The sequence below is a fragment of the Scleropages formosus genome, chromosome 15, assembly GCF_900964775.1.
Source record: "Scleropages formosus chromosome 15, fSclFor1.1, whole genome shotgun sequence".
In the NCBI taxonomy this organism is placed as follows: Eukaryota; Metazoa; Chordata; class Actinopteri; order Osteoglossiformes; family Osteoglossidae; genus Scleropages; species Scleropages formosus.
In genome coordinates, this window is record NC_041820.1 from 20,459,690 (window position 1) to 20,486,490 (window position 26,801).

General features: G+C 42.6%; 1 protein-coding gene across 1 annotated transcript; it reads right to left on the bottom strand.

Annotated features, from left to right (window-relative positions):
- Nucleotides 1–402: 402 nt before the first annotated feature.
- syndig1l (synapse differentiation inducing 1-like) lies at nucleotides 403–22,846 on the bottom strand. The gene is made up of 4 exons (XM_018727523.1): nucleotides 22,663–22,846; nucleotides 16,140–16,659; nucleotides 5,104–5,241; nucleotides 403–931 (listed from the first exon to the last, which is right to left on the bottom strand). Exons 2-4 carry the CDS (start codon nucleotides 16,560–16,562, stop codon nucleotides 773–775), a joined length of 720 nt encoding a protein of 239 aa, XP_018583039.1. The 5' UTR covers nucleotides 16,563–16,659; nucleotides 22,663–22,846; the 3' UTR covers nucleotides 403–772.
- Between the last annotated feature and the right edge of the window lie 3,955 nt (nucleotides 22,847–26,801).

Genomic DNA, 26,801 nt, shown 5'->3' on the forward strand with positions numbered 1-26,801 from the left:
CATCTTTCTTACTGTTCATTTGAATGGCTATCATTGATTCCGTTGCCACTTGTTTGATACCTTTTAAAGCTAAAAGCTGTCCTTGATGCCGCCTTTGGATAAAATGCTTGGACAAATATAAGTCATTTTGGAATGGAGCAGTCACTTTCAACACCAAGATGCCATCTGTACAACGAAGCTGGTGGAAAAAAAAAAAAAAACAAACAGAGGAGCTCTGTCTTCTTAACCGTTGATAGAGAGAAATCAGTGGGATTGTTTCTCTTAGACCTCAAGGGTGCGTTGGTCTTTCGTAAATTAAGAGGAAGCGTTGCTGGTTACCTTCCAATTTTCTACCTCAGAACGCAGCCCTAATTAAAAAAAAAAAAAAAAAAAAAATTCTGCAGTACAAGAGCGCTAGTCTTATCCTTCCAGGCATCAAGTGCTGTGGCTCCCTAGGAGTACTGATAATTGGTTAGCCAGTATCCCAGTCTTTGCCCCCTGTTTTTGCATCAGCTTTGTACATTAGAAAATGGAGTTAAAAGACTTATCAGGACTTGGGTAATAAGACGGCAAGATGCAGCCCAGATCAATGAGAGTGTGATTTATATCCTTTTGTTAGGGTAACATTTCAGCAAATGATTCCTGCCCCCCCTCCTTTTACCCATTCTTTGTGTTTTCCTTGCTAATCCGAAGCGACAGCTGGACGATGGGTGGGAGGAGACAGAGGCGTGTTGCAGTTTTTTGCAACAGCGCATCTTGGCTGGCCGCCGACTGGAGCCCACATGGCCAGGCACTATACATGCCCCGATTTGGACAAGTAGGCGATGAGGGCCACCACCACACCCACGTAGACCCCAGTGCCGATGGTGATGGAGAGTGCGGCTAGGAACAGGGCCCTTCGTGAGGCTGTGCTTGCCAGCGGGAAGTCTCCCTTGGCGATGGCCTTGCTAGTCTAAAAAACACAACAAAACAGTAACAAAAACAACAATTCAGCTAAAAACTGAAGAAAACAAAAGTTAACAACACAGTGGCAGTTTGTTAAATTGCAGTTGTTGTGGTTAACTTTCTATCCCACTTGATTTAAAAGCTAAAGCTGCAATTCTAAGTGAGGGATGGATGCATCTTAAAGGACACTTAATTAGGAGGAGAAATGCACAACACAGAGGAAGAAACTGGAAAAGTTTGCTTTGCTGAGAAGGGACTAGATGAGCACAAAGGGAAAAGAAAAGAAAATGGAACAAGAAAGAACTTTACAACTGTCAGTAATATCCCTCAGGCCCCATTTGACACTGTTAGGGAAAGAGTGTATCAGGAGGGACTTTTTGCAGGGAATAAAAATGATCTTCAACTGCTCTGCTTTAAATCCATTTTGATATTTTTGCTTTATGATTGTGATTTTGTAGGAGTGTATTTCCATACTAAGTTTCTCTTTCACAAGTTGACTGCTGTGTCTTAGTCATGGATACTATGCTGTTAGGAAGAAATGGAACCCGCAGGGCAAAATGTGAAAAAATGCATGTTGAGCCTCTGTTTTGTAGGCCTTCATTACTCATTCTATCCAATTACACCAGAGCTTTTAATGTATTTATGTTTTTTAGTCTTTACTTAAACATAGGTCCAAAGTACATTATGTTTTTGGTATTTATCAAGATGCTTTGGATGCTGATATTTAATTTTCATATAACAAAACAGTATAATCAGTTCAGCAGGCAATACAACAGATTGTACTACATGGAAGCACTCCTCCTGCCAGAAACCATCCAAAAATAGCTCTTTAGTTGAAGTTCTTAATGCTTTCCAGCAGGTTGAGTAAAATACAGCTGGGGCAAAGGTGAAGATTAAAGAACTTGGGGATAAAAAAACCCAAAAGAAACAGAAAAAGAGGTAAGCATTAGTTGTCATGACAACTAAGTGAGGATTCAAGCAACATACGTCCATTATCTCAGCTTCACCGGAAGTGAGTAGCAACGAACAGGGACAAAGAAATGGAAGCTTTTGTATCTTTGTTAAAACCACTTCTAGGCCATTAGGACCACAGAGTCTCCTTTCTATAAAAAATGTCTCTCTAAGAAACGGGAACAAGCAGTTCTTTCAAAGTGCTCCTTCCAGCTTTATTTAGTCTCACTGGGCTGCACTGCACAGGAGCGTCTCGGCATGCGATAGGATTACCCCGAAACAAGGCTGGGCTCTGGCTCAATTTCTCCAATAACTTCAGAATGAACCATTTAATTATTTATTTACTTTGTTTTGCTCTGTTCGGATAAATAATTAAGTTGTAAATTGTAGCAGCTTCCTCTGTGGGTTGAAAAGCAAGACTAGCATATTCAGCTGAACTCCTTAGGCATGAATGGCCCCAGCAGAGCCAAGTCTGTCCACCACACTTCTGTGAGACTTGGAAGCGCATGTGTGATTGCTTCCACTTAGACCAACAGTTCACTGTACATGCATTAGGAACTCAACCGCAAATGGAACGGAGTGGTTATTCAAGTTAAAGTCTAAGACTGATATTGGACATAGTTTCGTGCGAGTTCATCAGAGAGCCGGGTACCACATTTTTTGTTTATAGCATTCCATAGGTAATGTGTATAGCATTTTACAGTCTCTATTTACACAAGTACAAGCATGTTTTCAGGTTTTGCTGTTTTTTCTACCACAGTTATAGCATTTCACATACAAGTCACTACTTCTTTGTGCAAAAAAGTGATCTTACTTAAAAAATCAATTACCAGATTGACATGTTTGTTCAGCTAAATCAGCAAGTAAATTGAATTGATGACAACTACACATTTGCCTCCTCTGAAAAAAACAGAGATGGATCTTTGGAATATAATTCTTGAACCTGGCCACAAAATGAAGTAGGATAAGTTTTATTAATTTAACACAAGCATTATCTTTAGTTTGAAGCTCTAGAACTGCTCCCAGCTATTTACAAGAGCGCTACACCCCCCTTTGCTCGATTGGTGGTCTCGCGCACGAAAGATAAAGCACGGAGGTTCTCGGTTCTGGATCCGTTGTGGTAGAATGACCTTCCCCTCTCACTCAGAACTGCAGAAACTCTGCCTACATTCAAGAAGGATCTGAAAACTCACCTTTTCCGGGCCCATTTCGCCCAAGATCTTTCCAGCTCATGTACGGTGTAAAAGTTCATGCACCGTAACTGCATGATCTTCCCCAGATAAGCCTTTACACAGCCGCTACTCCGGCATTGTATGTGATTGTTTGTTTGTGTACCTTATTCTTAAAAAAAAAAAATGGTAGGAGGTCATCAGGATTCATCTATCCTGGATTTTATGCACCTACTCGATCAATGAACATTGGTGCATCAAGCGGATAGTAACGAACTAGGTTTACTTAAGAATCACATGTCTGCAGCCATGTCTCTTTCTCTTAATGTAATGCACAAATTGTATTTTTGCTGAGATGTACATCGCGTTGGAGAAAAGTGTCTGCTAAATGAATAAATGTAAATGTAGTTCATCTGATCTTTATGTGACTGCATTTGACTAGACCTGACAGTATGTGAAAGCTTCTTCTGTTAAAGTTTTCCCTGTATTACAAATTCCATTCAAATACCACCAAACACCTGTGACCTTCATTCTAGTAGGCTTTTGGACACTCACTCACACCATCTGACCTGTTAAATCCACACGATGTGAACCGATTTTTCTCTCCTGTCCTCGTACAACAGTCATGGACTTGGTGGTCAGTCCTCTCTGTGCCTCTCCTAGCACATAGATACTGATAATAAGCAATAATGTTTTCCAAAATATAATTCCATCCATTCATTCATCCATCTATCACCATTATATTCCATTCTGCTTATGCAGTTATAAATTGTGATATTGTTTTCTCCACAGGATAGAAATAATATAGTAAATGATGAATTGAGCTCATGTTTATGGCACTGGGTATGCAAGCAGCACATTCATCATCCACTTTGTAAAGAAAGTGCAACTATTTATAGACAGACCAAGGGTGAGGCATAATTAAAATAATGGTAAGAGTATAGCAGGCAGCTCGAATGTTCATTATTGCTACATTTAATTGTGCTAGAATGCCAAGAAATGTAATGAGGTACATTGGAATTGTCCTTGAGTCAAAACTGAGGACCGTGTTAATCTTATGGTATCTAATTCTAAGCTTCATTTGCCTGGAATTGTCTAATGCAGCTGGACTTGATGACCATTTAAAATCAGTCCTTCCAGAATGTGGGTGAGATCACATTTTGATAGAGATGTCTTTACTCCACCTTTGGGGAGGCATGCAAAGTGCATATCTCTAGTCTGCCACTAAATCAGAACATGTAAATTAAGTGTGTAGCCTTGTATTCTCTGCTTTTTTTGAACAATTCACATTATGCAGTTGTGTAAGAAGCCCCATTTTTTCCTGTCATAGATTTTCTGTCATTTTCCATCCTATGTCAATGAGGCTATTACTGAGATGGCGAAGAAAGGCTGAGAGCAAGCTATAGTTGGAAGGAGATGAGCCTTCTGCAGCCTTCTGCTCCAAAAAAATTCCAAAAAAGATGAACAAATGAAAAGAGGCCTTTTTTCAGAGAAACCGCATCAGCGCAGAAAAGATGAGACGATGTAAGCCTGCCAGAAGAATACTCCACAACTACCACTGGATGAGAGTGCAAGTGTGAACTGCATTACCGAATGCAGTACAGTCCTTGATTCTGTAATCCCACACGGTTCTTAATTCTCCTCAGTGACAGAGCACATAATCTAATGGTGAATCTATCATAATCCACAGTCAGTCATTACCTTGGCTCCAAGAATAACAGACAGATTATTTTCTGAGCCCATATTAAGTCCCCTTGCACCTGAAACAATCTGGTTATAAATCTGCAATGAAACTAAATGTAACTTTAAAAAAGGCTGCATGTACTTTTACTATAAAAACTTATTGGTAATTATAGAAATATAACATAAATAGTAGTCCTCCCTTGATACTAGCTGTTGACTTAACTCTAACAGCTGAGCAAATAGAGGAAAGTTAATTCTACAGCAGCAATTAGATTTTGCCCCCAAGCACGTATCCTTGATCACTTTTTGTATAGATGGTAAGAGGTTAGGTTCAGGGTTCAGTGGACAAGTCCTCGATCAGTATAATTGTCCTTACCCCCTGAGAGAAGTAGAAGGCAGCAATGCCCAGGGGCCAGAAGCAGCAGAGCATGGAGAAGATGGCCAGGCCCAGGTGGTCCCGCGGGGGGATCATGACGAAGTTGTCCTCACTTTCACTGTCGGTGGAGCAGTCACTCTACAAAGAGGAACACAGGACACAGAGAAGCTATAATCAATGCCCTGGGGCTAGAAAGGGGCCCACTCTTAGCATTCAGCCAAATTCGTGGGTTATTAAACTCATAATGCTGTCTAACGTCGAGGTGGCATGAAAAGGCAAACCTTTCTCTTTTGTCATGTGTGACAATGTGTACGCGTCAAGTCGGATGCTTTTCAATCCCCAAAGACAATGAAGTATTTATGTAAATGCTTTGGGTTTTGCATGTCGAACATTTGCCCATTATGCATGAAAGGCTTAACGATGAAAGCAGAACAGCATATTAGGAATGTGTGGATGATAACAGCAATATTATTCTGGCAGAATTTTTCAACTCGGGATTTTCACTCCATTTACATCGCTGAAACCTGTAATCTTCTCATACTTCAGCCAGGCCTTCTGAAGATACCAGGGGGAAAAGACAGACTCATATCTTAGCAGCGGTGGGCTGAAGAACGGTCGGTGTTCCTCAAGGGTTAGAGGCGACAACAGCTGACTTGCCTGCAATCGATAAAAACTTGTCATGTCGAATGCAGAGCTATTACCTTGTATAGCCCACTCCACCATCAGAGCCATCTGCCACTGCATGCTACACAGCATAAATATTTCAGTGTTTATTTTCCAGGGAGTTATCTAGCTTTTAGTGCACTTGCCCTCAAGTGTAAATATTTCCACCCCCATAAGGAGCCATTTGGGTATCGCGGTTTCACGCTCCCTCACCGCAGTCTGTCTGTCACAAACCCACTCGGTATCCTTCATGCATATGCTCACGCGCTAAATCTCTATGCTTATACATGTAATGCAATGTTGATACCTCCAGCAGGATTCGGCTTGTTTGCAAAACAACTGTTCTCCTAAGCCAGTCCAAAAGGCGTTTTCACTGATAAACCAAAGGAAAGCGATTCTGCAAAGGAACTATGCAAGTGTGTGTTGCACTGAAATGTGCCTTATGGCCCTTTCCGAATAACACATGTCTAATGTGAATCGTTGTGTCACGGCCGTAGGAGGACCATTCATTCCAGATGCTCACGTTTATTCTCAGCACTGGTGCCACAGACTTGTCCACAGTTCCATGCTGAGCCACAGTTTAGTTCTAGGCCCCCTAGCCCCCCCACTCAGGGATGGGAGAGTATTGTCCACCCACACCACCTTGGATCCAGGCAGGCAGTCAGCACATGCTTGTTTTCAGTGGCTGGACAGAACCACTTTGAAAAGCAGCAAAATGCAGTGGGTGAGAAAGTACGCTTGAAACATTGTGAACTCAGATTCTAGTCAGGGAACAAATATTCTAACAGTCGAAAACAAACAGAAACCACCCGAACGCATGAATAACTACAACAGCTCTGAATATGAGTTTCCATGGATCTGTATATATATGAGAAAACAGCCAAATTAATGAACCAGCTGCAAATTTTCTGAAGTGCAAAGACCACATCTGTAATGTGTAAAAGAGTAGTATTGTATGTATTGTATGGCTTGTAACCCTGGATTGTGGGTTGAGTTTGTGTAAATACAAAGACTTTGTCTGTTATAATGGCCAGCTATGGTAATGTATCACTTTTAATTGTGCCGTTAAAGGGTAGGTTCTTGTACAGAAATGCCAGAAGTTTCTTAAATGGCAAAATCCTCCACTGAGATTTCACACATCCTGGATTGTGCATTGTCAGTAATGAATGGAATATATTGTTTTCAACTTTGTTAACAGTATAAACTTAGATTTTGGAGTGATTTAACTCATTAGTTGTGTTTAATCTAATGTGAAAACACTCGTTGTTGTACCCTAATTTATACTTTATGTGCTGGTCTCTGACGACAGTTCTGAGCAGTACAACTGACGCATTAGGGTCCACTCCATTTGCCTTTGTTGCACCCCATTCGCAGGGCATCCCCTGCTCATCTGAGCCATGAGGATTTGTGTTCTGTCAACACCCATGAGCACCCTGACAGATAGCAGCAGATTAACAGATCACTTTGCCCTTGCAAGATGACAGGGGAAACAAGAGGAAGACAATGTCGTTTACGGGGTGGATTGGCTTCATGGTGGGTGCAAGCAAGACAGCACCTTGTCCGTCCTGTTTGTCTCCTCTTGCTCCCATGCTCTCTCTGATCATGGTGATGGACACTTGTCACTTCAGGATACTGCTGTCCTTCAGCTTCCCACTGGAATCTTTACTTGGCGTGTTGCTAATCAACTTGACACAATCAGGACAAATTCTATGGCAAGTTCCCCTACAAAGAGGAATAGCCTCTATGCTGGCTTTTTGAGTGGAAGATATGTCACCTATGAGTTATCCCTGTCATCCCACCCCTGCCCTTAGCTATGGTCTGTGCAAATGAACAGCCTAAAGGCGATTCATTTATTAGTCTGCCGACACCCCGTATCAGACCGAGGCGGAGATGCTACTGGGGGAAGAATGAATGAAAATGGATGTTCAGGGCTGGAAATAAATGAGGCAATTTATGGAGGACAAGGGGAAAGTCGGAGAGGCGGGAACAGAGGGGATTCATATAGGTAGCCCATAAAAGCAGACCAGCCAATTAGATTCCAGAATCTGTCTACCTGACAAAATCATTTTGCTTGCGAAGCAGCCGCTTCCAGACAACCTTAAAAAGCTAATTTTTTCCAATGCACAGGACTTGTATTACGTAGCAACAGGTGCTTGCCAATCAATGGCAGAGGGCTTGATGGTAGGAAGTGTATCAATCCATCTTATACACACCATATGCAGGGTGACTGACGCCAAATCGAAATTCTATTTGAGATCACCTGCAGTTTCCCTGTTATTTACGGAGCTTGCTGATGGATGGCCCCTGTCTACACTGCCATATGACACAACGTGCATTATGGGAACTCATCTGAGCTTCTCAGCTGTAATATATGGTTTTAATGTTGGCATCAGGAGGTGGTTATGAATGACATTTTCACTCTGTGTTTGGATGAGTTAAATTTCTGCTCTTATATTTAGCTACCTTGGTAATGTGGAGACCTGCAACAAGGGATGACTAGTGACAGAGCAGAACTGTTTGTTTACTTGTTGATGCTGGCAAGGTTTAGTGCCCTCTCTACTAATAGGTTTAGAGCACAGGCCAATCTCGATGCACAGATTTGCGGAAAACCTCTGAAGTAACCCAGCATACATAATTGTGTGTCATGTATTACTCCCCTTTGGCTGCTCCTCTCAATGTTCTGTTTTTCAGTTAACATGACATGTCCCATGCGACTGCTGGGAAGGAAACGGCTGGATCAAGACTGTGTGAGCACAAAGTGCGTGCACAAACACAGTAGTATATACCTGGAGTAACCCTTCTGTGTGCAGTCCAGCTCAGTCAGTGAATCAAGTGAAGAGTCTGCATTTGCTGCCTCATTGAGTGGCTTGCACAATGTAGTTATTCAAAGCTATTATTCAACTGGCAACTTGGGGGGCAAAATCACTCCCCACCCATTCAATGACATGACACGGGATTTAGGATGAAAGCTTGATCTCTGATCGGATTATGTTTGGATCAGAGGACGGGTGTGCCGGCCCAGATCAGGAGGCCCACCTGTCGCTTTTCACCTCATGCAGACTAGCTAAATGACTTACAAATTGAATCTATGGCAAACACGAAATACCATCTGGGCATTGCGTGCATTTCAGCATTGCCCCAGGTTCCTTTCTGTGCCTGGAGGTCAATTGAATGAAGACAGGCAATGTAGCATGAGAAAAACCGCGGGTGCTGCTCTATGTACACTGCATAATATACTCAGCATTGTGGCAAAGGTCTCCCGTGCTTGTTCTATTGACCAGAATACAATCTGAATACAAGTTCCAGGGCTGTTACTATTGATTAAACTAAGAGATTGGTATGCGTACATTTGCTGATAATGTTGATAAGCTTCGCTCTGTATAAGCCTCTTTCTTCCTCCTACATTATCATACCCATTTTTTACAGAGAGACACTCGTAGCTATTAACAAAATAGGAATTAAAGGTATTGGTTCATGAACCGAGACCAGAACATTCACTTCTTTTTTGCTAATGTATTATTTTTAACCAATGATGTACCATCTTTCTTGGAGGCCCAGCAAAAAGATGTCTCTATTAAAACCTGGGTGTCAAGGAGACCATTGGCTTCCCACTCACGGTGGGATGTCAAAGTGCCTTCGCAAGTGGCTTTTAAATCAAAGTAAACCTGACGCCCTCAGCAGGAGTCTGCAAGTGCTTTGTCTCTTTGGGCTGCAGCCAAAAAAAGGAGTCATTACATTTATTTACATGTGCTATTTGTCAGGCCACAGCCTGTATTTTTGACAAGTTTATTTATATTGACAGACTGGCTGACTGAATATGCGAAAAAAGGTACAGACCACTAGACTAATGGAGGAGGGAGAAAAAATAAATAAACAGATTGGCAAACAAACTATATAGTGTTTTACTTTTCATTATACTGAGTCTACATCATAATGCAGACTCTCCAATCTCATTTCTGGTTCATAATGGACATTCAAGGTTAATGCATGAGAAATGTAGGTGGCAGTGGAATATGGTAACACCATGCAGAGTCCAAGAATGGAATATAAGATTTTTATTGGAGAGGCAGCTAAATCTCAGAATCCCAAAAGCTCCAGTGGACATAAGCTTGAAGGAAAACCCACTTTGCCCCTACCTCAAGATTTTTTGTATGCCTTGTACAATTGATAGGATTTCTTAACCCTTTAACAATGTTAATTTTCCTAGAATTGCTTCACCTGCAGCCTTGTTAATTACCACACTGCATCTCTTGACATACCTTTGCAGCAGTGAGAAGCCTTGCTGCCCAGGTCAGCACTGTCCATCCTTCTTTGACCGTTAAGTAATTCGTTAAGCTATTGCTCACCTACCCCCACTAAGCCAGCAGTAGATCTCCAATAACTCACCGTTAGTACTCCTCTCAAAGCAGACTGAACTGCAGGTCTTTGTCTGCTCACTACAGAGTAAAACAACGCAAAAAGTTGGGTTTTCTTGAAAGGATGCCTTTGCTCAGCACCACTAGCTATCAGTCCAAGGTGTGAAAAGTCAAAAGTTTCACGTAAGAAGCCAGGAGAACATGATTGCAAAGGATAGCATTATAACTGTAAGTGTTTGTAGTGAGAGGTTTATATAGTACACTTTTGATGTTAGGGTGGTATTGTTCAACAGGATGCTGCTGTGGTTAAACATGAAGAACTTTAGTGTATACCATGGTATACCCCTCTATGGCAACACTGTGAGAAGAAAACACAACAACTGAAACACCATGTAGCAGCCATTCTAATAGGTTAATTGTCAACATGCAGGTTTCAAATCAGTATTTAATTCTCCATGGTGAGAGTGAGGAGAACAGAGGCTGGGTGAACTTGGCAGGAAAAAGAAAAGCTGAAAAGCACCTGGAGATATGTCGTTGAAATAAATGTTGCGTCTGGGATTTTATTTGTTTTGCCTATGACAGATTGTTGTATGTTTTGATTAAGCTATGTTTTTACATCTTTTGAATTACAGTCATACCCCAAAATACCCACATTGAGGTTACAAGAATTTAGCTTTACTGTATATATGTCGCGCCCCCCTCGGCACAACGAGGAGCACCTGTGGCTGATCAGGGGACGGGTGCATAAAAGGGAGATGCTGAGCACACACAGACGGGGAACCTTGTTCAGCGTTGTTACTCAGTTGTGTACCTTGCCTTTGCTTTCCTGACTTCCCTGAGTCCTCGTCCTTGCCCTCGCCCACATCCTCATCCTCCTCCTTGTTTCCCTGAACCCTCTCCTGTATCTCCACGATTTCCTGGCTTACCACGACTCCTTGCCTGTCTTCAGATTACTTCTCTTGGATTCTCCCTTTGAACTTCATTCGCACATCGGTGACCCATTGCCTGTTTTTTGACCATGTTTCGTGGATTGCCCCCTGAAAGCCCTTCCTGTGCTTCACACTTGGGTCCGACACTCCCGCCCCAGGGGAATTTGTGACAATATAGAGTTTCATTTAATACCCTTATTTTGGTTTGCATGGTATTTTTTGCATTTGAGGAAAGGATTTGGATTTTGTGCTCTTCCTGACAGTGGTATGGCCTGATACCAGAGCCACCATGGGGTGTTATTTCTAATTATACTTTGGCTGGTATTGTTAAGTTCACAACCTCCATTAATTTGTTGGCTTCATCTTTTCTCATCTCAGTAGTCATAGCTCTCATTTGGACGATCCAAACAATTACAATTTGTTCCATGAGTGTGAATTCATTAGCATTTCTTTCATTGATTTCTATTGTCTTGACAGTTCTGTTTTCTTATATTAAAGGCTGAATTACATTCACATTTATTCATTTCGCAGATGCTTCTCTCCAAAGCGACGTACATCTCACAGAAAAGACAATGTGTGCATTACATTATCAGAAAGAGAGACTTTGATGCAGCGGCATGATTTTTAAGTGCAGTTAGTTTTTTACTTTCCACCATGTGAACCAATGTACGTCACACGAGTAGCTGCATAAAACTTTATTACTTTACAATTAATACATAAATACTGAGTATCACATATATGTATGTTTTGTTTGTGAGGGTCTGTTAAGTGTACAGTCTTGAAAACCGTTGAGACGAACAAGCACAGGTAGGCAGTCATACAGTATTATAGAGTGATTAATGAAAGTGATGTTATTTTGTGTTATGATAACTGCTTATTGAAATAAATGTCCATTTTGATATTCAGTGATACTTTACAATAAATGAGTGTCAATTTTGAGACTCAGGAATACATAAATTTTTACCATTGAAACTTATGGCAATTACATCTTCAATGAGAGTTCACCTCACAAAGCATTTTTCAGGAATGAATTACCTCCGTAGGGCTGGCGGAGGCTGTCTTTGCATTTCATCATTATTTCAGGAGTGTTCAAAAATGTAGCAGAATGATTTTGTTATTATCCCTGCCTCTGTCTCCTGACAAAGAAAATATTACATCTTTTGCCCCTGTACCTGTGGCGAATGTCTGTCTGCTGACTCTGTAACTGCCAGGGTTGTTGCAGTTATATGTAGTTGGAATATAATGGTGATAATTGAGCACATATGGGCATGGCTAGATGTGCTTTAGCAGTTTCTCACAAAATATCCTGTTCTGTACGCAAACGTGTGGAGTGATTATTGTTTTTAGATGTCCCACGAGCCATGTCCGGTGCCATAGATCAGGCTACATCTCTGGTGAACATTTGCTACAGCACCCAAACACTGGGCTCTGAGCCTTCCTGCAAAAGCCAAACAAGGTGCCAAAACCCAGATAAAAGATCCCTCGAACCCTTTCATCTGCTCCTCAGGAAAAAGAAATGGAGGGAATCTGCGAGCATCAAATTAAGGGGAACACAGCAGTGGATGCCAGTGTACTGTCACACCTGGCCTCCGTCTCCAGAACCAGCCTCAGCTCCCCTTGCCTTATTTATCCAGAGCTACAACTAATGAGGTAGAGAGAGCCAGCGTTTGGCAACATGCTGTCTGTGTAGGCAGAATATAAACCCAGTGCCTTAATGCTAATCAGGTACAGTTTTCCAAATCTGTGTGCAGTTGTTAGAGAACAACTCTGTGCTTTCTTTTATGTATGAGCAATGTGCCAGCTTGTTTTGCTTATCATTTCAGGAACTTTAAAGGGAAACGGTGGGAACACGCACAGGAAAGCTTGCTTGAGTAACGTGGTGGTCACTGCGGGCTCTTTTTTTACACACTTCTGGTAATATACAGAACGGCGATCCGAGTTCAATAACCGCAGAATACTCATCAGAAGCACTGGGTGCGGAAAATCAGATGCTTGCATTTGTGACAATGGGTTTTGTCAGTGTTGACGTGCTTGTGCAGGGTTTTCAGAAGACGGTTAAGGTGAACTGCAAAGGGGGACAGGAGTCAAGCTGCTTGACTCAATTCCCTATTGTGCTTTTGTCTGTCTCACATAAGACTTTTGAAGCTTGTAGCTACATCAACATCAGAGAGCAGCAAGTAACCTCAGTGCAATAAGCATGTGCTTCACGAGTTGCCAAAAATACAACTTTTTTTAAACACAAATCACACAATGCAGTTTGACAAAATGCACAGGCTATTGGCGTGATTCATCCTCATTACAAAGGGTGAGAATACAAAATATTCAGTGCGGCTGGCTATGGGTAAAATGACTCATAATTTCCACTGGCAGCACAGGCGGTTCTCCTAAATCAGTCCGAAAATTCTGAATATGAGAATACTGTCATAAGTGCTCTTATCGGGCATTATTATTTAGCAGGTGATATGCTTGCTCTTTAAAATGCTCCCTGGTCTCTGTTATATTTGAATTCAGTAGCTGTACTGAGTTTTGGTCCAGGCGTAGGCCGCTGTACTAGCGATGGCAGCTGATGCAAGATAATTGATTTGTTATTTACTGCGATGGGAGAAAAGGGATGCTCCGGAGAGACACGCAGGAGGATTGACAAACGAGCCACGGTGCAGCGATGAGGCACGGCATGGCACGGAACGGCTGGATCCGCCTGTGAAGGCGTTCACTCAGATGAGGCGCTGGCTCTCCCCATGAAATTAATTTTCATGGTCCGCTTGATTGTATTAGTTGAGAACGCAGAACTGTAGGGTGAGCTGTGTATGTGATTTAATAATGTAGGTATCCCTGTGGTTCTCATTTCCAGGGACTGGCACTAAATGACCTTTTTTAGGCACCGTGCCCCACATTTCAGTGTTTTGATAAGCGACTACAGTATATTAGCTGCTACAACATTACTAAAAGAAAACGTTAACACTAATATGAGAAGGGCTACTTTTTAGTTACGAAACTTTCTGCTTCGAAATGTATGCTGAAACTCTGTAATTTCTTTGCTTTGGCATTTCTTGATGTCAGACTTGATTTGTACAAGTATTTTTGAAAAAAATATGGGTGAATGTACAGTCCAAGCTGGCTGGGTCATACTCGCTGGTGGGTCTGGGGTTTGAGTCCTGTTTTGGGTGCCTTGTAACGGACTGGCGTCCCGTCTTGGGTGTGTCCCCTTCCCCTCCATCCTTATGCCCTGTGTTGCCAGGTTAGGCTTCAGTTCGCTGCAATCCCGTGAGGGACATGCGGTTTCAACCAGTGTGTTTGTGTGTGTGTGTGTGTGTGTGTGTGTGTGTGTATACAGTCCAGGCTCCCTACATGATTATTATAGAACTGGACAGTGCACTTTTAGATACTGTCAATCTCCTTTCTTGTGCTTGCTATGCAAAAAGCTGAAAAAATTGTGTGCAAATGCAGAAATGTGAACAGGCTGTGCAGAAAGGAATGCTTTATGCCAGGAGCAACGACCCGTACTGCCATCTCAGATATCTTGGCTGCATCAACCTTTGAACTTCATAAAACCCATCCACTAAATTTCACCCCAGTCAGCAGCTGTATATGTAAAAATAGTGGCTGATGGATGGTCCATGACAGCACCCGTCCCATCATTAACTCAACATGTACTATAAGTCCATAAATCCATTCAGCCTTGTGTTTCTTACTTACAAAACCCCACAAGACCGTGACATGTTCTTCAGAACAAGAATGCTAATATCCATAATTCTGATAATCACCACAATTTGCCTCAACAAAATCATCATCTTAATATGAGGGAAGTTTGTGTTGCACTCCATCAGAGTTATAATGATTATTTAACAGTGATCACTAATCATAATAATTTTGTGCAGAAAATACATTTTCTAAAGTCTTACTATTGAAATATATTGTATATGACTGAAGCAACACTGAAGACTGTAAATCTACCCCAGTGCTGACATTATTAAAAACTGTGGCTTATTGCCCATTAGCAAAGTCTTTTTAAAGCCAGTATAAGAATATAATTGCAGTCAGAACAGCATGCAACAGCTTTTTAAATTGGCATTAAAATGAAAAAAGTCACTTTCTATGGAACAGTTTTTTTTCTCAGATGGAAAACACAAAAATCAAGTTTTAGTCCCAGGTAACTTTGATGTTAACAGACACAGTGCTGCAAAAAGCTGAAGGAAAAGTAAAATTGAGGATGAAACAGCACAGGTGCTCCAGTCATTTGCTTCCAGGCACGACTGAGACATCATAAATAGTCCAGGATCTGAAAAGGTGGTTCAACTACAAACACATTAACTTCTCATTGGAGAGAAGAAGAATTAATAGATTATCCCAAAGTGTCCAGTCCATCATATCCATTAAGTTAATGTTTGTAGGTACCTTATTGATCTATCTTTTGAAGCAGGAAAGTGGCAAAGTAAAACCGCATGAAGATGGGACATTTTCTCAGAACGCAGTAATTGGTTCTATTCTGAAGACAGGCTCCTTTGTTTGTCAGGTCAGGAACGCATAAATTCCTTGGAGGCATTTACTAAACACATTGTTTGTTCTGCCAGCACACACTGAATGCAAGCACAATATAATCCTTCTCCTACAGGGTCATAGTTTGTTGTGCTTTCTTCTAATAGCTACTCACTTTCAACCTGATTTATCTTCTTTTTTTTTTAAAACATTCCATACAGACATTTCAAAAATCATTCTTCCTCCACAGCCAAAAGGAACTTTTTACACTTTCTTTTACCTGTAACATTTTACATCACTTTGTGTTAAAATGTAATGTAAAATTGTGGTATTCTGTCTGTAAACCTGAAATGGTGCCCTTACAGAATGGTAAAGAGTTTGTCAGGCTGTCAGAGAACTCAGCATTGATTGTTATTCAGTTTTACACCTGTATCATGAGGATATGAAATGACATTTCAGCCGACTGCCCGACTAAAGGAGTCGACAGACTGAGGGCCCCCTGTGTGATCCCAATGTCTCGTCTGGGTTTTGGATCACCATCACCCTTCTTGGTTGCTACATTGTCCACGGAGGAGACAAGCCAGTACCAATGATGTCCAACCACACCTCTTACCTCGTATTCATGGTATTCCTCCTCCTCCACCTCATAGGACACGGTTTGGATCTTCACATCATTCTCCCCGAGTAGTTTGGCCTGCGGGTCATCAATTGTGGTGCTCTCAGCCGGAGATTCCTTTGTCTCTGTGAAGGTTGTCTCGCAGCACTCACTTTTGTAATCCTTGCCTTTGACGTTGACGTCGTCCTTGTAGAGAATGAAGTTGGGCCTGTAGAAGGCCTCCACGGCTAGGTGCAATGACGTGGCATCCAGCAGCTGGGCTTTGGCTTTGGCACCACCACCACTGGCCACAAAGTAGTTAATGATGTTCTCCTGGTATTGGTTGCTGGGAAAATCTCCTTGGTAGCCATAGTCCCCCTTGACGACATGCTTGCTGTTCTTGTCCAGCAATGGGTTTTGCAGCTCGCTCAGGCTCTCCATGGTGGAGGCTGGTGTTGGTGTGGCTGTCCTGCAAAGGGGGGGTGGAAGGCTGGTGGTGGACGTGATGGGGTGCTAACAATGTTCACCACCCTGGGAACTGTAAAAGAGAGGACATCTGATTAATAGAGTATGAACTGTTATCATTACTAAGGGCAGATGGTAATTTTGATTTCTGGTTTCCGAGAGAACTGTCAGTTCTTATAGAGGGAATGATGGGCTCTTGGGCAGTGTGACAATGGAAATTGCTGGTTTTGGTGGAATTTAATATTGTTCTGGGGGGTGTGGTGGTGCAGTGGCGCAGAAGGCTTGGCTGGGTCCCACTCTCTGGTGGGTCTGGGGTTCGAGTCCTGCTTGCGGTGCCTTGGGACGAACTGGCGTCCCGTCCGGGGTGTGTCCCCTCCCTCTCCAGCCTTACGCCCTGTGTTGTCGGGTTATGCTCCGGTTTGCCTCGAGACAAGCGGTTTCAGCCAGTATGTGTGTGTATTTTCAGAACCTATTAAATATTTTTAACCGGTGTGAAAGGCTATCTTTTTAAACTTTTTTAAAGGAATTTGCAGCCTTTCCTGATGTACTGTGCATCCCCTGAAAATGTAGTTGTAATAAACACTTCTTTTGTGCTACTTATTTCAGTCCCAGAGTACAGCTCCCTTTATATATCACCACCTGTCAAGTGTGGACCATTGCAATTTCAGAAAAGATTTCAATTAACTTCAGTCTCCGTGTCAGGACTCTGGCAGAATACAGAAATCCTCTCTAGTTTTGTAGGGGGTTTTGCTGGGAGAGGCTGGAACAGTATTTAATACATTTCTAGAAATTTCCGGATATAATCTAGGGGCTGTTTTGCCTAGTATCTGACAAAAACATGTTAATGCTGGAACATCCAGCAGTGCAGTCCGGTGTCTGATTGATGCAATCAGTGTTTAGGGCAAATGGCAAATGCAGATTTTTTTTTCTGGATATACTGTATGAGGAAATGATAAGACACATGATTGTGATAGCATTCTGTATGCCAGTGAATGATGCTCTAAACTCCACCACTGATTTGAGGGACAAAAGCCATGATCGCTATAAATGCAGCACAAAACCTGGAATAACACAGCACAGAAAAAGATCCATATGACCAACTCCACCGTTGAAACATTCTCTGTCAATGATCGTTCCATATAGGAACGGATCAGAGATGCATTACAGGGACCACACATTTGATCATATTCAATATATAGTTATCACATTCACTTCCAATCTGTTTCTATAATAATCATGATCATTGTTTTCAAAATGGTTCTGCAGAGGTAAGATTACTCTTTAATCCATGTCTTCAGCTTGTAATAAAAACAGGAACATTCAGAGTAATTTTTCAAGGATTTCATATTCAGTGAACACATTTCATGTTTGGCTTTCTAAAGTAGCTGTTTTGTAATCCTGTGGCTTTTTATAGAAAGGGAGAGCAGGCAAATGAGAACATCTACAAGACTTACCAGTTATTACACTGAAATGGGTAAGAGGGCTTGACACCAACTTTCAGGACTGACACTTACTTAACGTGAACTTTCAATGAACTGCTGAAAACAGCAGCACCTCAGTCCTTCCTAAACTTGGGATGGTATCCAGCGTGCACCAGGAAACAAGGGGAATCAATGTGTTTCTCAACAGTTTCCCATCCTGCTTTGCTGAGAACAAAATAAAGGTTGGTTTTTCTGGGTGTACTGATGCATACTGAAAATGGTGCTCAGCGGTCCCTCCTCCCATATCTGTGCCGGCTGTGGATTGTTTATGTCTCATTTTGCCAATGTTATTCCGCCCCACTTCAGGAGTCATATCTGGGGAGAGCTGCAATTTAACTCAAAAATGTGTCTTGGTGATGCAGGCTGATGGAAACACTTGACTCTGGGTTTATGGATAAAAGATAAAAACAAGCAGCAACATATTTTTTTAAACTGCTGTTAAAAAAGATTTAAAAAAGTAAACTATGACTGTGTCTCCACAACCAAATCAGTGATCATCAGTAGATGCCACTTTAGTGTGAAATCGGTTTTGTTGTTTTAAGCATGTCATTTTCGGCCTAATCTAGCGTGCTGCATGGCATGACAATGTACACCTACTTCCTCTCCATAGCAGACAGGAATTAGCATAAAAATAACCAGCCGCTGCTGTGAAACTCATCAGGTCTGTCTCTGGGGAGATTGATGAAAAGAGCTTCTTGTACAGCAAATGAGTCTTTCTCAGTCCCACTTACAGGGGTTGCAGCTAGCAAATATCCCCTTAATCCTCCAGGTGATCGTCTCTGTCCTCACCACTGTTTCAGACAATTAAAAGACATGGTGTGTCACGCTACCCCCACTGGTGTCGTAATGCTACACAGGCATGGGTGAGATTGGGGGCTCCTAGTCACTGAACAGTGGCATATTTTCTGGCCCAACATCACAGGGCCAATAAGCACCTCTCTCCCTTGCCTTCACATCAGTCAGCCCTTGCCAGCTTACAGATGGCCCTGACATGTGATTCCCAGCAAAAAAAAAAGAAAAAAGAAATCTGCAGCAAATTAAAGTTGGTATTCCTAGAACTGTGAGAGTCAGATATATGGGCTTTTTTTAACCCGAGAAAGAAAACAAAAAATTAATTTGGACTTGGTTCATGTTTCCAAACTCTGACTTCAGTTAGTCACAGCTCTTAAGGAACATCTGACTTTAGAAGTGGAGTTTGCCTTTTGGACACCCTTGGAAAGCTGAGATTTCAGTGTGACAAACTGAATGCAACTCTAGTCAAGCATGAAAATATGCAACGTCTCTCTATGCCGGGTGGCATATTAAAAGCCTGCTGATTTGACTTGTCTCTTATGAAATCCCAGGCTTGCTAATTAAATATGATATGCTCTTCACAAGGCCAGTGAACAGCTCCTCTGCCTGGAATGTGCACCTGCTGCAAAACAACTCCCATCTTTTTAAACCCTTGCTGACTCTCTTTGTGTTCAAGAGTTCTTCTTACTAGGCCTCCACTGGTGCCTTGCTAGTCCATTCAGCTCAGGAGTGTTTTCAGGTCGCCTCTTTTTTGAAAACCCACTCCTTTTTAGGACAGAGCTGGGAAGTGTGTCGGGCCCACGGATGGTGGTGTCAGGAATGTAATTTCAATCGTGAACCTGTTTGGATCGCTTGAGCCCACAGGCCCCAAAGGGTTTGCCCCGACCCGAGCTCGCCGCAAGGCTTGGCGTGCAGCTGCTGTGAGAAACCAGGGCGAGGTGAGAGGTGCCAATAAGGGGAGTCAACAATGTTCTTTACCTGAGTCTACTATTAGGGTGCTGAAAATGTGTGAGAATAGAAATGTCTTTGTGCGCATTCACTTTTTAATATGAGGAAACCAGGAAAAATGGGGAGCAGGTATTGCACTATCTACCTTAAACCTGATGCAACATGTGATCTTGCTTTTTCCTGCAGCCCATCAACCAGAGATTGCTATGCCCTGCTTTAAAAAGAAGACACCGGCCACACTATCTGCATTATTAGTATTGCGCTCCAGGGCTGAAAAATTTGCCGGAGCTTTTGAAAATAAATGCGTACTATCGGTCGAAGCACAGATGCTGATCGAATTCCATCCTGCCCTCTGTTATTTACATAACACTTCATTATGATATTGATTTGCAAAGGCAGAATGCCCAGGAGATCACAGTACTTAGCTAAATCTCTTCTTCAGTCTGGCCCACAGACCAGCAAACACCCGAGTGTTGTGGTCTATAGATCACCTTCCTCCAGGGTACGACCTCAGAATTCCTCTGCAGAATTCCCCCATATAACCTTCACATTGTTATTGGATCCGCAGCATAAACACCTCCTCACATGCTGTCTCCTCACATGTGACTCATTTCCCCATTTTACACAAACTGCAGCAAAACTGAATCTTGCCTTGTGTTCTGCGAATCTACCTCAATGTGCACTATCAAAGTATCGATGGAAATCCTTCATGTCATATTGTTTCACATTAAGAGTTAACCTGGGGATTTCTTGTTTTCAGGCAGCCTGCTCCCCAGAAATGCTACAGGAAGGATATCATTGCATTATGCATACACTTTGGCATCTTTAACAGTGCTTCTCACCTGCTCCCCTCTTAGTTACTGCCAGTGCATCCCTACTGAAGAGCTAGTTAAATCCAGATGGGCTTTACTGAAAATTTCAATGTGGCCCCTGAGCAAATTTGTAATGTAGCTAAATACATGTGCGGTGTATGCTGTCAACAGCATGGAAACGGCTGTCGCTGGAAGAGAGCAACTGTTAGTCCAGTGTCTATGTCAGTCATTGAACGACATTCCCCAACACAAAGGCTAAGGTGCAGCTAAATGATGCCTCCAGCCATTTATGCAGCCAGTCCAAGAAGGATCTTGATACACGACTTTTTGTTGTTTAGTTTAGCCTTATAGATATTCATACCAAAGCCAGCCCTTCAATAACTGAAGACTGATTGCCAACATACTAGTAACCAAAGATGAGTGAAACCACTTTGCTTCTCTGGCTGTTTTTCATCAAACCCATAAAACTGCATCTTTGACAAAAATACAGTCTGAGAAGGCCTGAAACCCTAGAGTGTGTAGGTACACACACACACACACACATTTTCAGAACCGCTTGTCCCCTACGGGGTCACGGGGAACCGGAGCCTACCCGATAACACAGGGCGTAAGGCCAGAGGGGGAGGGGACACACCCAGGACGGGACGCCAGTCCGTCGCAAGGCACCCCAAGCGGGACTTGAACCCCAGACCCACCGGACAGCACGACTGTGGTCCAACCCACTGCGCCACCGCACCCCCAGTGTGTAGGTACTAAAAGCTCAATTTGAAAACCACCCTTAGAGCCACAGGAGTCACAAGGACAGGGCCACTAAAGGAGGACACGTTCAAATGAATGACTAAACACTGCCATTAAATTTTAATTCATTTCTGTGCCCCGCAGATGAGATTACCTCAAACACAATTTCCCTCTTGTAAAATGCTACGAAATCTCATTTTCTCTTCTTCGCAGAGAAATTCCATCAGTGTTTTAAGGAAATTTCCTCAGCAGAAAAGAAATATTCTGCTGAGGTTTTGCAGAAATCCAGCCATCTTTTGGGAGTGTGTACTTTTGCTGTGTGTGTGTGCGGTGTGACTCACCTGGCTGGTCTAATGCTTGTAGGGTCTCTGAGTGCTCCTACACATCAGTGCCTCCAAAAACACACCAGCACGACAAGAGAGGCTTCATCTGGGCACCCCGTTACAAAACAAGCACTCAGCTTTAGCAATTGCAAAACATTTCAGGCATTTATTATTTATGCATCATGGACATATGTACAGCCTACTGACATGTGGAAACACACATACTGCACTTGACTATTCCCTGTGGCCACTGTCACACCATGGTAAATGTAACTGAAGCCCCTGGGATAAAATCAAACTCACCTGTAAGAAAAAAATATATAAAATTTGACATTTAATTACATTAACATTCTTTCTAGACCCCGAACAAAATAGTTCTGAATAGCTAAAACCAACTTGTTTAGCAATGCTAAAGAGTGGTTTCAACACCAATCCATTACTGAAATTCAAAAAGCATTATGTCAATTATATATATATGAAATCACTACATCTGTATTGTGCAAATATTCTATGCTTGTGGTCAGATTTTCCAGGTAGAAACTGCACTGATACCAGACTTTGTACCTTGCTCATCTGAATGTCTATGTCTCAGATGACTGTATTTCACACCCAAATATCCACTCCAACCTCCTCCCAAACTCTTCAGGCTTCGGAGAAAAATACCTACATCCCTGCCTTCTTCTTTCAGACACACAGCAGCAGCACAGCTGTACACCATCTTTCACCCATAAACAGGTTGCGCTCCAAAGATGCGCTTCAATATGAAAACTTTGAAAAAGCACCACAGGCATATCTGAAAAGCCCAGAAGCTTTAATGAGACGAGTTTGATTCATGTAGAGATTCTGGGCTCCCGCGCGCAGTTCATGATCAGTTAGCCGGCTCCCGACTCGGCTGCGATCTCCGCCTTTGCAGTTTTTAGTGGATCATATTTCTGCAATAGGTTTCCAGCGGAATAATAATATTTAAAAAAAAGGGTCTTACCTTTTATTTCCGCAGAATGCCGCCGCGGTTTGCGCGCACACCGTGCCCATGTGAGTGTGTGTGCATGGCACAGAAGAGGGCGACGGGCGTGCGGAGCGTGTGTCCTCGCTTGGTCAGTGTCGTCCAGATGTGAGCGCGCTGCGGCGGCTCGCTGGACGGACGCGCATCTGTCCGGGATTCAGCGCATCTCTAGTCTACACGGTCACAGCCACGGATCCCCGCGAGTGCCGTCCACTGCCATCGAAGAAGCGATCATGATGACACACGCGCGCACTCTCTCTCTCTCTCTCTCTCTCTCTCTCTCTCTCTCACACACACACACACACACTGACACAGAGAGAGTTGTGGAAGTGTGTGCCGCTGTGATTACAGTCCCTTTGCTGACACAGTCTCGGGATGTCCTTCGTGGGAGCGGAACCCCGGTTTCTCCCAGCCGCCCTCAGAGCCACTGGAAGAACAGTGTGTGTGAAACACACCGAGGACGGAGCGAGATCCTGCCGCACACTTCGGCACTAGTGACTCAGAACTGACAACGGTCGCTTAAATATACAAGAAACTGTGTGGCTTTAAGCAGTCTGGACAGTGTAAAGCCAGGGTACGGCACTGTACTCTACTGCGTATGGACCGCGTTTGCCTAGCTGTCCTTCGGGAAACGTGAAGTCCGCCAGAATTGCGCGTTATGTTCCTGGTGATGATCGGAAAGTTTCGTGGAGTTCAGTTCGCCGTTCTGCTCCGCTCTTACACTAGTTAGAGTCAGAGCTTCGCTGTGCGCGGTCCGCTCGGTGCCGAGGACAGTGTCTCTACAGGAGGAGTCCGTCTCCCCGACACCTGTGTCGTATTTTATCCACGAATCACGCGCCCCACCCCCCAGACTCTCACTTTTATTCGTACAAAAGCAGAATATTGAGCGAACAACGCTGTGTGTGTCGAGTCCAGAGTCCCATCATGTCAGTAGGCTGTTTGGTTCACGCCCCCCCTTCTTGGAGCCGAATAACACCGTGTTTTACATTTCTACATTCCTGCATTTAAACATGCTTTTTTCTAAAATGACATGCAGCGTTTTTTTAATGTTATAATCTTAGTGTTTAGTTGAGACCTTCGTCCGAGGGTGCTAGCAATGCTAGATATCCAGCACTAAATTATTCAGTGATTCATCCATCTTCTGTGTATCACCAGAGCAATGTGACACACACACACACACACGAAAGGACAATTTAGATTCCCCAGTTCAGCTGAAACGCATGTCTGCGGAGTGTACGAGGAAACCAGAGCAAACCCACGCAAACACTGGGGACAGAAAACGCAAACTCACAAGCGCTGACTGCGGGGTCGAACCCACGTCCAGTCGCACAGGACAGGCAGGCGATGTCGGAGAGGAGCGCTACACCCTCGCTGCCTTTAAAACCCATTTTCCTCTCGCGCTGCAGCATCGGGGATACTGCAGTATTGCCTCGATTGTCTGTGAAACCGAAAGGCATAAATCTCAGTCTTTCTTACCAATAGGTACCGTAATGTTTTAACTTTTTTTTAAAGAAATTTTTATCTCCTAAGTGCTGCACTATACATTTACATATTAGCTTAAAAAAATACCATCGTGATGGTGTGTTTTATGACCTGTTAACCAGTTTGAGTGACTTTTTAGTTCTTTGAGACATCTTTGGAATCACTAGCTTCCCCCTTATGTCAGTGAGCCACAGTCCCTGGTGCCAGTTTAGTGATTTTTTAATAATTTCACAAGCCGTCGCCATAAAGTGTTTTATTGATCCTGACCCTGGGCCACTGTCATTAATCTGCTCTGTGATTACTTCTTAGGTGCCATTTCACAGTCCCAATCAGACAGAAATGAGGCAAATTATACCTGATCTCTTAATGCCAACCTGAAGCTATAATCGTTTTCAAAGCAGCACAAAGGTGCTCACTTTAGTGGCAGCCAGTGTTTTCCAATCCAGATGTTTTCAAGACTTGCAAAAGCAGCCCAGCTAAATCAATCAATAGTGAATTCCGAAATGCAAATGTACATTTATTCATTTAACCCTGGCTTCTCTCCAGAGTGACTTACAATATTAGGATACCGATAGTTACCCTTTCTTATTTTGCCATTCTTGAATTATGTAGACTTCAGGGTTATTCCAGATATGTGAAATGCAGATCTTCATCAGTATCATCTAATAGTAGATGTTTCACTACAGCAGTGGTGTGTACATTGGAAAAACTTAACATCTTTTTGTCGAGGATTTAATAAAACTCTATGCTCCGTAGTAATCAGGTTTTATCTTTTTGGGGCAGTGCTGGTTTATAGCTTGAGGGGGAATAGTCCTGGATAATCAATGTCTGCGTTTCCACACATGTTCAAAGTACTTAAAAAGCTTAGTATGGCCACACAGCGCAGATCAGTTTAAGAGAAGGAGGTGGGTGAACTTAAAAGTAAGCTTTGATGGGCCACAGTAATAGAGCTGCTAAAGCTTTGTATTGGGTTTTGGATAAGGCATTTCTGTTTCCCTAATGAAAATGTCCATGAGTGTTGTACATTAGCAAAAGCCCATCTTCAGTACTAATGGTGCACCATGTACAGTAAGTAGCTTTGTAAAACTGGCTGATACGACCTTCATTCTCTGAATAAATCTGAAACCCTCAGTTCAGAAAATCGCAGGAATCCGCTTTGGCCATTATCATATCTTTTGACAGCCGCTAAGTTGTTGGCGTGAAGCAAGAATAAGAAATTTATTTTTCTAAAGTTTTTAATGATTATTTCAGGTCACTTCACAACCGTATGCGCAAAACAACAGGAAGCAAAAGGTCAAAGCATAATGTAACATGAGAATTTTGAAGTGAGATCATACAGTGTATGAGCCATAAAGGAAGAAACTTGTGCCTTTGGAATGCAGAGAGGGATAAATCTCTTGCTGTGCAAGGCCTCACTGCTATATTTACATATTTAGCAGATGCTTTTCTCCAAAGCAGCTCCCAATGAACTCTATGCAGTGTTATCAGCCCACACACCTTATTCACCATGGTGACTTACACTACTAGATACACTACTTATAATGGATCACTCATCCATACATCAGTGGAACACACACACACTCTGTCTGTCATTTACACACTGTAGATGAACCTGAACAGCATGTCTTGGGACTGGGGAAGGAAACTCATACAGACACAGGGAGAACATGAAACTCTACATGGACTGAGTGGGGATCAAACCTATGCCCTCTCCCACCACTCTGGGGCTGTGCAACAGCAGCACTAATCACTGTGCCACCATGCCACCCAGTGCTCAAGACCTTAACAACAATATGAAGAGCAATATGTGGAGGAGGGAAGTCCAAGCAGTAGGTGACTGAAATTGATATCCTTGATAATATCCACTAATTGTATATCAGTTCAAGAAAGTCACAAAAACAAATTTGTACTTTTTTGTATAATAGTAAGACACAGTAATAAGAACCTATAAATATTGCACAAATATTATAATGTATAATTTATATAATGTAAAAATGTGATGTAGAATATAATGTAATATTTTCACTCTTTGCAGAATTGTTGCAGAATTGTTTTAGAAATAAAAGTTTACATTAAACGTTCCATAGTGTTCAAATAGGCCAAACAAAGCCTTCGTCAGTACATTATTGATCGCACCACTTTGTAATCGTTCAATAAGTAACGTTTAATTCGGCCATATCTGGTAAAAGCACTATCCACAGGGCAGTTATTAAAACATTGTTCTGTATTTCACTTGTTCTGTTGATTTTGTTGTGAATCCGAACCTCCAACTGAAGCTTCTCTCAGGAGTGCTTTTAATTTCAGAAAGCTGAGACAGAGCAACTTCAGCTCTTCGTCTGACTCATACTTATCTCTCCCTGATAAGCGCTTGTGTATGAGCCCTTAAAATATCCTGCAGCATCCAGCCTTAATGTGTTTTCAGCAGCGCAAATATACTCACACAGACGAACACACTGCCCATGCACTCCTGCAGCACAGAGACTGCTGTTTCCAAAGCAGTGCAAATATAGAACATACGTGCATGCCAGCACATGTCTGCCCTGGAACCCAATTTTTGCTTTTGGGTAGAATGTGCACATTTGCGGAGTGATTGAGATTATCAGGGACTAAGATAGAAATTTCACATTTCACAGTTA